This window comes from Manacus vitellinus, unplaced genomic scaffold (genome assembly GCF_001715985.3).
Source record: "Manacus vitellinus isolate BGI_N305 unplaced genomic scaffold, ASM171598v3 scaffold_5_pilon, whole genome shotgun sequence".
NCBI classification, from domain to species: Eukaryota; Metazoa; Chordata; class Aves; order Passeriformes; family Pipridae; genus Manacus; species Manacus vitellinus.
Window position 1 is genome coordinate 27,404,833 of NW_021940682.1, and position 12,795 is coordinate 27,417,627.

The window sequence follows — 12,795 nt, forward strand, 5'->3', positions numbered from 1 at the left end:
GTCATAAAAGTTGTGTACGATTCAGGTCATCCACTGATTATTGATAATATATTTCTCATAGGTTTACTTTTTCCAAAAATCCAAGCAGAAATTTTCCTTTCCCCTGTCCTGCTGTAAAAGAAGATGTTGAACAAGGAGGGGGAAGGGGTAATTGACTATACAAAAGAATGCTGGCAGACCTGCATTCCAGGTTGATAGCTTTCTCTAAGGCTGGGGGGGGGTGTTGGGGGGTAAGAGTCTTTCTCCTCTCCTCTCTTTGGAAAGAGGCACTTCTCTTTTTGCCTTAACGGGGGCACAGTGTGCGTTGAAAAAAGCTCTGAGGCTGTTTTTGCTCTCAACCTGGTCATCTGTCTGTTCTCTGGCCTCGGCTTGCCTGTGGTCTGCTCTGTCAGCAGTTAGACCTGCTCGGTTTTCATTGGAGAGTTTGTGCTCGTCAAGGAAAGAGGGGAGTCCCGACCACAGCCAGTCGCAGCCAGCGTGAGTTTTGTGGGAAAGAAACTGCCTTTCTTTCCCCTTTTCCCCTCCTCGGTGGGGGGGGAGATCTCCATTGTCGGCTTCTCTTGCAATCTGGGGCCTCACGCCGCGACCACCAGAGCCCAACAGCACCCCCTGCTGACCAACACTGAGCAACTGCAGGCTCTGCACCTCCAGTGATCCAACAGCGCTCCTGCCAACCGTGATTGGAATCGCGCTAGAGGATGGAGAAGTATCAAACTGTTTCCTTTTTGAAGGGGACTTTTGGGTACAGGATTATTGTGTAGTTGTTTTTATGTTCTTTTGCTGTTCTTGCCAATACACATATATCCTTTAATAAAGGGTTGTTATTTCTTCCTTTTTCTGTAGTTCCTCAATTGGAGCCTCTTAATTTTGGATTTACAATTGCCGAGAGAGAGGAGTTTGGTCTACCTCATAACTCATCCTCCTTAGCAAAACACTTCAGTTTCCTTAAATTGAGACAATATCAAATCATGGTAGGATGATATGAACAAGGGAACAAGGGAGTACAATACCTGGGCTACTATGCATAATCATTTAAGAATGGTCAAACCATGAGCAGGCACCAGAGCTTTGATTCTTCTAAAGATATACAGCAACATCAACATTGCCACATGAATTTTTAGCAACCACTTAAAAACAAGTGTGTGAAAGAGATGTGACTGCAAGATGAATCAAGAACAAGACTATCTGGAAAGTGTGATGAGAACTTTGCTACCCTGTTCAGAAGGACAGAGGTTCTGATGGGATAAGAAAAGCAGAGATGCACCTACCAGAACTGCAAGAACTTGGCTTCCTTACTGTCACCCAAGGACATTCTCAAATGCCTCTTTCTGGCTGACAAAAGCTGCTTGGCTTTAAAGAGCTGCCCTGTGCTTCTGCAAACTTCTGTTCTAGTAAGCCTCACACAGATGAACACCTGTGAGGAACTTTGGTTTGCTTGAATAAGCTTTAGTTGAAAAGAAACAGCAGCATAAAACCAGGACCATTGTTATGAGGATGTCAATGAGATGCTCCTATTTAAAACAGAGGTCTAGAATAGAAAGGAAATATTCCAATAGACTGCAGAAAGACCAGAAGTGGATCTGCAGGATGTTTGTAACAACTGCCAGTAAATCTTGACATAATAAGCATGACTGTAAAATGCTAATCTATTGCTAACCAGACAATTATCTCAATGCAGCTTACCAACTGAATCCAAGTGTGAGGAACCTTATTGTACACTGTGTTCCTAAGGCTGACAATTTAATAACATAAAACAAGTGGAGCAGAGGAAGAGTAAAACAAATAAAAAGAGTACACAGTAACAACTCTAACAGATTAAAGAAACTGCATTCAGATCACAAGCAGTCTCTGAAATGCTTGTCTACCATCCACTGGAGCTATGGTGGAAAAAATGACAGGGTTGTCCTAGTCAAAAACCACAGAACTTTGGCTATAATATCCAAAATTGGCTATAACATCAAAACAGTTTGCTTCACAGCAACACTTTAAACCAATATTCTGACAATATCTGCCTATCCTTTTGTTGTTTTTTCCCCCCCATACATCCATGAAAGCAGCAGCCACATTATGTCTAACTTAGACCTAATAAGGCATCTTCTTAACAATTTGAGTCTGGTTACCCACATTAGGACACTCTTGAGCCTTTTTAGAGCTGCCTACAGCAGTCACTTACACCATACTGCCTCTTTGTGACTGCGGCTCAGCACCTCCCATCTCGCCCCAGCCCTGAGACTTGGCAGCATTTCTGTTGGTTCACAAACAGAAATCTCAAGTACTTGCACTTGACCCTTAAATCATACCTTAAAATTACTACTTTATATTAATCTTTAAGGAGTTGGAGTAGAAGAGGACACAAAAACACTGATCTTCATGTTTTAGTCTTGGCACATCAGTTACTTAGGTCTTCCATAGCAGGATTCCCATTACATATGGTTTAACATCTATCATCTATGGCTTGGAAATATTTTTTTACCGCATTTGGTATTTTTTGGATGCGACAAAAGCCTACTTGCTATTAATGAAATAAGTACAGTATTGAAGAAGGCAACACATAATTATGACTTAATTAATTTCACTCAAATATTAAAAAGTTATCTTTTAATTTCCAACACCATCTGCTATCTTAAAAATCAAAGCAGCTGTATTCAGAGATAATTTTTACTCTCTGTGCAATGGCTGAGAAGTAAAGCTAATAAAAAATTTAAAAAGGGAAAGAAAGAAAAGGTTCTGAATAAAGATGGCATATATGCGGGAAAAAAAGCATTAAAATTATTATTAAGTATATTTAATATATTTTTTAAAAAAATCTTTTTAAAAAAGCAGATTGCTAAAATTCTTTTACAGAATATATATACTTCTTCAAGCTGGGTTCCCAGGAATCAAAGGGATTTTTTTTTTTTATTTTTCTAGATGAAATGAGACAAAACCATGGCAATATTAAATAATTGGAGTTATCATATTAATTGACCCTGTCACATTTTTTAAAACGTAAAGCAACATTTGAATAGCAATCTGGGCAACCTTCCTAAAGTTCAAAGGGGATGATATATTACACTTATGCCTTGGCATCACAGAAATAAACGTATGTTGCAAAATTGCCCTCTGCCTGCACATGTTAGGAAAAACTGTTTCCACAGTCCTAAAGAAATACTTGCTTTAGGCTTTTCAACTGGCACTCCATAAGATGCCAAAATAATCTGTTCAAGTGTTTCACTAACTTAAGCATTAAAAAGATTTTTCTTTCTAACATGTAAAGACCATGTTTCCCATGTTGCAATTTAAGACCTCCAGTTTTGACCTCTTCAAAGACAACTCGAGGAAGTTTTTCCTTCAACTTTTTTGCAAAACTCTGTGTGTTTTAGAACTTAGGTCTCCCTTTTGGCTTTTAAACCAAACTATTTCAATTCCTTCATCCTTTTCTTGACCAATCATGCTTCTTAGCTCTTATTATTTTTGATCTAAGCTAAACCAGATGTTGTTTTGTCCTGTATCAGCCACTGGTGCAGCTTAGAACAGTGAATGGTACCTGGAATTACTGCTTAAAAAAAAAAAAAACAGTCAAGGGATGGTGACACTGCTCAGTACCTTTTGGAAATCATTTTGCATCCCACTGATGTAGTACTACTATTTCCAATGGCAGAGACTGAAGAAGAAACACAAGGGCACACTGCTTTCGCACTTAGAGTACTTAGAGAGTATTTAGAGAAGAAGACTTGCCTTATAGCTACATTTTAAATACAGTAACTGCCTCCTTCAACTTCTTCAACAGAAGTAAATGACATTGGAAAATATATGAAAAGCATCTGTTTCTCTAAGTCTCAGGTTTGGCAACCAAAAACAAAGATATTGAAAAAAATTATATTTCCTAATTGACCACATACGTCTCCAAAACAGGAGACAAATTCTAACTCAAGAAGCACATACATGGACTTCTTAATACTATTTTTGAGGTCTCCATAAACAGCTTCCAAGGTAAACCTCTGAACTATCTTTAACCTGTATGTTTTAGCTTGGAAGCCTGGCCTCTTTCTCAGTTGAGCTCCATTCTCTGTTTTCACTTCAGCCTGTCCCCCAAAAGACTCTCTTTTATGTTCTCCCTCTCTTATACTCAAAGAACTTACCTGTCTGTCGTCCTGCTGAGTACACTGAATCCTGGTAACAATCTGAGACTTCAGAGGCATTAAAGTACAACACTAATATCACATACAGCCTGTTCGCACTTCAGGTGAACTTAAAAACAGAAATAAAACTGCATGTTGCACATTAAGACCTTTACAGAGTTTTACATAACTTTGAATTGTCTAAATTTTATTACCCATAGAGCAACAGATACCTGACATGCAAACAATTACAACCTAGCGTTGAGTCTTCAGACCTGCATCTTTGTATAATGCTACAGAATCACAGACTGGCTGAGGTTGGAAAGGACCTCTGGAGGGCACCTAGTGAGGCAGGTATGTGGTATTCCACCCTTAGGGGAAGGCAGCATCTAAGATTCATAGATGCTTGTGGTCAAAAAGAATGACAAAAGTCAGAGGGTCTACAAAAGCTTATGGAGTTTTATCAGTAAATTACACACTTCGTATAGAAATTGGTATAAGTTTGTCCCTATCTCCTAGTATAAGCACATCACAGTGGATTTTGGATAAAGGGATAGGGCAAAAGGTAAAAGAGAAAGACACAGATGAATTAAAGAAGGGGAGAGACAAAGAAAAGAAGAGAGAAAAGAGGCCTGGTTCCAGTGTCAACCCAGCAGATGGGTCGTCAAGGGTCCTCTGGTGCACGTGCACCCAGGCTTTGTGGGGGTACATTTTTATAGATAAGTTTCTTGCTTTATTTGAAAATTAGTTATCATGCATAGTCCTTCTCAACCTTTCTGAAAGTGGGTTAGAGGGTTTTGGGGATCTTTGGTGGCCTTGATCCCCCCCTCATAGTCCATGCTCACTTCTCGAGCTGTACTGTGTTTTGCTTAGCTCCAGGAATTAGAACAAGGACATCTGTCCCAGAAAAGTGCTGCTCTACCTCTGTATGGCCCCCTTCTCCAACCACATCCTGTTCTTTCTCACAGTTCGTTATTACCAATAACCCTTGTATGGCTCCACAGCTATCTGGCTATTGGTGTTTGAGACATACACATTGGCCCCCTTATCTTCTAGGCTTCTACAAGGTCCACCTGGAGTCAGTAGACCAGGAAGGACCATGTCCAGATGGTATTTTAATATCTCCAAGGAGGAAGATCCCACAATCAACTCTGTGCCAGTGCTCAGTCACCCTCACATTAAAAAAAGTGTTTCCTGGTGTTTAGAGGGAACAACGTGTGCTTCAGTCTGTGCCCATTGCCTCTGGTCTGGTCACTGGGCACCACTGAAAAGAGTCTGGCTCCATCTTCCATGCACCCTCCCTTCAGGTATTTGCCCACATTAACGAGATAATTTCAGTCTATGGCAATTTGCATCCACAGAGGGAGAAAGATACAAGTTAAAAAGTGAGAATAGAAAAGACCTTGGAAGATAAATTTGACTTCAGACCATGAAACATCCACTTTTCCCTCTCATAAGGCCAAGTAACTTCCATCTGAGAAGTCACAATGCTTTACAAAGACCTAAGCATGTTATTTTCAGCAAGCAAGCTTATTGTGGTCAGCAAATGAAACCACAATTGTTTGACAGAATTTGATAGCAAAACCATGCTCATTTGCATGTATTATATTCTCATTGCCTAGTTCTTCACGAGTAGCCATTCTATTGATTTTGTTATTCTATTCAGGAGTGCCAGAATCAGTGAGCTTTACTGGTCTTTAATCAGTGATTCACAGAATCATTAAGGTTGGAAAAGACCTTTAAGATCATTGAGTCCAACCAAATGGTAGACACTGCCAGGTCCACCACACCATGTCCCTAAGTGCCATGTCTACATATCTTTTAAATACCTCCAGATTTGGCAATTCCTTCACTTCTTGTCGCAACCTGTTCCAATGCTGGACAACTTCTTCAGTGAAGAAATTTTTCATAATAGCCAATATTCCTAATATCCAGTATTTCTAATTCTAGTATCTTAATCTCCCCTGGTACAACTTGAGGCTACTCCCTCTTGTCCTATCACTTGTTACTTGGGAGAAGACCACAACCCACCTGGCTACGACCTCCTTTAAGGCAGTTTTAAAGAGCGGTTAAGGTCTCCCCTAGGCCTCCTTTTCTCCAGACTAAACAACTCTAGCCACTCATCACATGACTTGTTCTCTAGACCCTTCTCTAGACCCTAATTATGCAGGCAATCTGACCTGCACTTTCTGAATAGTACCACAACCTACAAATCAAAGTCAGTGAACCCTATCTATTCATTTTAGGACTTCTGACTGTTACACAGCCCATTCTGGCTCAGTGTTGCCTAAAATTCAGCTTAAGACATATAAACAATTTTCACTACTTGAGGTGCCAACCAATGATGTCAGACAGACACCAATAAGAAACCAAGCTCCGTTCTACTGAATCTGTATCTTTTAATTTGCACAACTTTGAAAATTAATATTTTTAATTATAATTTTAGAATTATTAGTATTTTTAATTAAAAACAAACCAGGAAAATATTAAAAGGGCAAAGAACATCAGTGTACTAAAGATGATCCTCACCCTACATTGCCTTTTATATCCAATATCAGCTTTTTTTGAGAAAAGATCAAAGACCATGATGTAAGTGTGCTGAAAAAGAAGCAGTGGTGGTGAACACAAAATTTTAACTGTAAACTACTTTTGCGAAAGTACTGAAAATCATATCCAGTAATTTAGAAGACAGATATTGTATTCTGCTTAGGACAGTTCGCCATTCACTGCATGGAGATATATATTGCAATACCCATGCTTTTGACAAACATTACCTTAACCTTAACCACAACATCTAAATTATGGCCTATGACTTAGATAGTGTCTAAGATTAAAGAACCCTAAAAGCCATAGTGCCTGCATTTTCATACACCTGCCTCCCCTGCCACCTGATGCTGGGTTTCTCATGCTCACAGAAGCCTGGTCCTAGCCCAGGCCCAAAAAGGGTTGGATAGGGGAGCATCAGGCACACTCCTCCAAATCATTCAGCCACACACGGACCCACACACACGTGTCACGCCTGCCACAGTGCATGCACTCCTCACCCCCAACATATCCATTCATGCGGCTTTTAATCATTAAGCTTGACCAAGTGTAATCATTAAACTCCTTCAAACTCTGCAGCCGTCTCCCCCATCAGCGATGACACACCGCCCATCCCAGACATGTGCTGGGGCAGTTCTGCAGTTACCACAGAACCCCCAGCTCAGCGCACCCGCAGACCCTCGGCGGGCAGCCTTCCCTCCCTCCCCGTTACAGCCGAGCTTCGCCGCCCCAGCCCCGGGCCCCGCATGGCCCCAGGAGCACTCGGGTACTCACCAGGAGGCGCTCCCCGCGCTGCCTCTCTCCAGAGTACGGACCCAGGGCTTGTACCACTGGATCTGTTCAGCGGCTGCTCCCCAGACTTTCTCGGGCTCCTCCAGGGAAGACCGGAAAACTTCCTCGTAGTCGCCCAGGGCCCTCGAGGACGGGCTGCGGCCGCCGGGTGCGGTCGGAGGGGAGCGGCGGCGCGGGGAGCGGGCCCCGCGCAGCCGGTCCCAGGTCCGGGCCTCCGCCACGGCACCGCGGCGGCCGCCGCACGTTTTAGGCAAGCACCGCCAGCCTGCCGGGAAAACCCATTTCAACGCGGCCTTCAAGAAGGGCCGTACTGCCTCGTAGGCTCCAAAATCCCCTCGGACGGCACAGACGGGAAGCAGCGGCGGCTCTCGAGGCTGGCGAAGGCGGGCTGCCCCCGCGGCGGGCCGGGCCGCACCCAACACACCACACCACACCGCTCTGCCCCGCCCGCGCCCGGCGCTGCTTGGGATGCGAGCGAGCGCAGGCGGCAGTGCCGCTCGCAGCCGCGGACGGGCCGGGGCGGGCGGGCGCCATGTCGGGACCTCCGGACCCGGCAGCGCTTAACTGCGACCGAGGGCGGGAGAGAAGCCGAGAAAAGACAGATCGACGACACCTGAGAGTATTTGTGACTTACAGGTGGGCGTGACACGTAGCCAGAGTACGCCTCAAGTATTTATTTTGAAAGACATTCTTGCTTTGAGAAACTTCCTAGTGATAAAATGAGGCATACTGTTTGTGCCAAGGGGGGGGGCGGGAAGAGTTTATTCTGTTTTCTGGAAGACCTCTATCACCTGTAGTGGATCTTTTATTTTGCTTATTTTGGCGTATGTTCAAAAACCCTTCCTGCGTTTCGGTGGTAATGTTTCAGAATCTTACAAAGCACAAGTCAGCTAAGACATACACCATCTTCAAATGTTATTTTGTTCCTTATGAAATTATTTTAGTGCTTTAATAGGTCTATCAATTACAGGTCTCTCAGGAAATTCTTCTTGCAATCACATTATAAAAATGTCATATAGCAAGAGGAACTCTCTGATGTGGTTTATATTCATGATTAACTTAGGCATCTGTTTCCTGTTTGCTGTTGAATTAGTGCAATAGAAACATAACAATGTATCACATTACAGGTAAAGGAATAAGGGGATGAGAAGAACTAGGCTGTTTCCCCACTACAGTAGGTTTATTACACGTAATCAGTTTATATCCTGGCACAAAATACCTGAGGTGTGGCAGATTTGGCCTGTCACAAGTTTTAGGTCATCTTCAAAATCCCTAGTAGTCTCTCAGCATAAAGGCTAGTTACTGCTTCTGTTTCCAAGAACTATATAATTAGCTCACAAAGGGTTTCCCCTTGCATTGCTCAGTGCTGTATGAACTACCTGTCCCGTGCTGCACTGCCATTCATCTCATTCTCCTCCCCATCAGTGTCTCAATAACATACAGCCCTGAGTAGCATAATGGAATTTCCAAAAATGTTCAAGTTAAGAATCAGATACTTATTTCTAAAAAAGAAGTTAATACCCTCAAAACCTAAAATATCTGAAGGACTAAGTGGACATATTATGAAAAGTTCCCTACTGCAAGCTAAAGGCTACAGCATGCCAACAAAGCAAGAAAACAAAAAATACTTTTCTTAAAAAAAAGAAAAAAAAGAAAGAGAAAAAACAGTAAAACCCAAACTTGTTCTCAAATGTAATAATTTTATGATTACTTTTAATAACACTGCTTTTGCTGTCAAAAGAGTGCGCCAGTAAAAGTTTTAAAATAAATAAAGAAAAATAAAGAGAAGCTTGCAGAGACTGTGAACACTGTGACACCATGATGACCCTGAAATCAGATGTCACTTCTGGATGCTCAGTAGTATTGAATGCACTGTACAAACATCCCTGAAGAACCCAAATTCCCAGTCAGGTCACACATAGGTGATCTCAGCATTTAAAAAATAGTCCTAGAACTGTATTTTTTATTTTCTACCTTTATGATGGCTAGGCTAATTTTGACTTAAAAGAACAAATCTAACTGAAAATTGTTATGGAATCACAATTAATTTTTTAGTGTGTGCCTGCTCAGAAATGATCACATGCAGCCTTAGACTGGTGTTCACAATCCAAGTATGTGGCTGAATGCAATGCAATGACTGTCTACCTGAGGCATGCAACTGCCAGACTTAATAAGAGGTATCAGCTGCCTCAGCCCAATTTGTGAAGCCCACTCCCCCAAATCAAATTGTTAGAGATAAAATTATGTTCATTCCCGAGGAGTAACCCTTCCTACTAATTGCCTCTCAAGCTACCTTCTTTGGATCAACAACACTTTCCTGCCCATCTAGTTAAGAAGGGACACATAACAATTGCATAGAGCCAGCCTCTGGGTGGTGATAGCAACCTGTTTCTGAGCTGAAACAACATTGTCCTTTTCCCTAACGGGGAGAAAACTGTGGAGGCCAAGAAGCTAAAATATTTAATTATGTGTATTCTGTAATACACTAGTTATAGGCATTAACACTGAACTATCATGAGATTTAAACACCTAATGGGTTGTGTCTGGTGATGCCTATTTCTTGTGGTGTTGAAGAGCAATGCTAACCATTTTTCCACTCTGTCCATAGCATGTTTAATGTGAAGGGATAAGCATTTGGCAAAGGAATTTGCACTGCAGCAGTGAACACTCTGGTATTCATTTTGAATATAGTCCTACTAGAAATCATACACTAGAGGTGTAGGGGGTACAAATGAACTTAATCAGAACAAGAAGTACCTTAAATTCTTATTTTAGCTAACATCCTACTGTTTCCTGAATGAATGTTTCTAATGAGCATCTGTGGAACATACTTCGTTAACTAAACTCATCACAGCTCATACTGATAGCTAAGAGGGCAAAGAAGGGATTGCTGACTCTCCCAACTGCATGCTATTAACTGAAGCTTTGCTTACAAATGCCAGTATAGCAGATTCCTGAACTGATGAATTTTCCCTCCAAGGATTTTTTTTCTTTTCTGCAAAACGTGATGCTCCTGAAATTCACACTCAACAACAAATTCTGAAGTAATGTCAAGAGATGTGTGTAGCAATTACCCTTGTAGCTGTAGACATTCTTGAAAAACATGTATATTTCTAGGCATAGATCTAGCAAAGAACAAACTGTGAAACGTGATGCAATTGCAAAAAAAAAAAAACCTTATCTGAAGCCTTTATTTTATTTTAAAAAGGTTTTTCCCCCACAACTGTATCCTTTAGTGTAAGCCATGCATGTTTGAAGATACATGTGTGTTGAAAACAGATTAGCAGAAAAGTAGTATAAATATCATCTCCTGTGTACTAAATGCTCTGACTGCCCTAGTTCACAAGACAAGGCAGTCACAGTTTTCTAAAATATGCAGTAGTGTGCAGAGTTAAGTTCAAGTCAAAATAAACTTTTCTGTTTTCCTGACAAGTGGTGGAAACAGTATAAGTAACTGCCACTTACTAAGGTGCATAAGTAAATACAATTATTATTCCAGTTAATATCCAGTCTTCGAATATTAAACATATCACAGCTTTATTTGAAGTCTACTAAAACTCTTGTACAGAATTCTAAATAATTAGATTATTGCTTGAAAAAAATACGCCCATGGTGGATTACCCCTCTGCCTACAAAGGTGCTGGGAATTCATGACCTTCTGTTTATTTTTGTCTTCTGGAAATGAGTGTGCAGTGTGCTGGGAGACTAATGATGAGAACTTGTAAAAATGCTAAAATATCTGTCTCTGCAGGCAGAAGCCACTTTTAAAAGACTTCTGGAAAGTGCTGAAATCAAAGTCCGACTCAATCCAGGTGAAAATGAGTTAGAGATCCTCTGGGATGAAAATGTGATTCTAGTTTCAATTATTACTGATTTATCATTTGGTTCCTCTCTGAGGAGGTCTTACAGTTCAGGACAGCCTGTATTTCATCCATATTTTTCCAGATCTAAGTTCTGTTTCTGAAAGCATCTTGGGCTTTGAAAATGTGAGAAACAAAACCAGATAGAGAATGGGGATTTCTTAATTTAAAAAAAAAAAACCATAACCAAACAAACAAGCTAAAAAAACCCAACCCCACATTATGTCACTTAACAAATCAAGTCCATGAAAGCAAAATATTTTCATGCAAAAGCAAAATTTATGATAAGTTCTTCAGTATTTAGGCATGTGTGAGGGAAAGAATCCATAGTAAATTCCATGGGGGATAAGTAGAATTTTAGCTTCTGCTTTGCATTTTTGCTGTTGTGTATTTAACTTACAAACTTGATGTAATTTTATAAAGACTGTCATTGAACATTGATTTTTATGTAATCCATGTCTCTGAGCTGCCCAGCTTCCCAAAAGCTGATTATTGCTTATTTGCTTCTACAAGACTAAAACGTACTGTTTTATACAAAACTACTCCCATTTCTTTCACATGCCTCTACCAGTGTTTTCCAGATCACTGCACCAAAACTGTCACAGGCAAAAGGACTGTTATTACAAAACTTTCAACATTCAATCCATATTCTTTGAAGGGGACAAAAGGACTTCAGGCACTGATATTCTTATTGATGTCCTTTTGAACCTGATAACAAAAATAAACATGGATTTTGCAACCTTTTTTTTCCTCAGAAAGTTGTCTTTTTCACAGAACTGCAAAAGATTCCATTAGCCCTCAATCTAAGTGTTACTGTTAATGTCACTATTGTTATAAAAATAATCTTTAAATTACCTGTTATAAATATTTAAATATTTAAATATTTATATATATATAAATATATATTTATTTATAAATATAAATATTTCTTATCAGCAACACTTTCTGAAATTGACAATACAGCCTAAGAAGTATGAAGTTAGTTCCTCCACTACTGAAGAAACTCTATGCTTAAAACTTACGATGACTGTAAGTCCTATGTTCAACTTTTGGTGACTAAGATAAACCAGGAAAGCTGATTTTTCACAGAATATCCAGGCTCAACTAGATCTGTCAGCCGTCTTGGAGGGATGAGGAGGGTGATGGGACATGTGACTTGCATTTAGGTCACGATGAAAAGAAAAAGAAAAATACATATGCTTGAGATTTTCAAAACAATACCTAAAATCTAGTACTGAGCTGCTTTCACATTCAAAGCTCTGCATTTCACATGAGACCTCTGGGTGCACAAAGAGTGGAGAACTTGCCTTATTGGCTGGGCTAAAGGCTCCTAGGACTCTTAGGAGCACAGAGTTAGTTGGCACAGCTTTAGTATTTATCTCATCATTTGTCACATCTCATTGCAAGAAGCTGTCACTTCCATTGCCAGGGCAGCAAACTTGCCTAGGAGCCTGGCCCATAGCAAATTATGGTTCATCCTCTTGGCATATACTGAAGGG

The 12,795-nt window shown here is 40.7% G+C and overlaps 1 protein-coding gene across 1 annotated transcript in view; it reads right to left on the reverse strand.

The window, feature by feature from the left end:
- The window catches only part of ACSS3 (acyl-CoA synthetase short chain family member 3), a 79,857-nt gene extending 71,887 nt beyond the window's left edge, over window positions 1-7,970 (reverse strand). The window contains exons 1-2 of the mRNA XM_029963501.1: window positions 7,787-7,970; window positions 7,419-7,701 (exon numbers count right to left, since the gene is read on the reverse strand). Of these exons, the coding sequence (XP_029819361.1) occupies window positions 7,419-7,701; window positions 7,787-7,970 (467 nt within the window). The remainder of the gene's footprint in view (window positions 1-7,418; window positions 7,702-7,786) is intronic.
- Window positions 7,971-12,795: the final 4,825 nt, after the last annotated feature.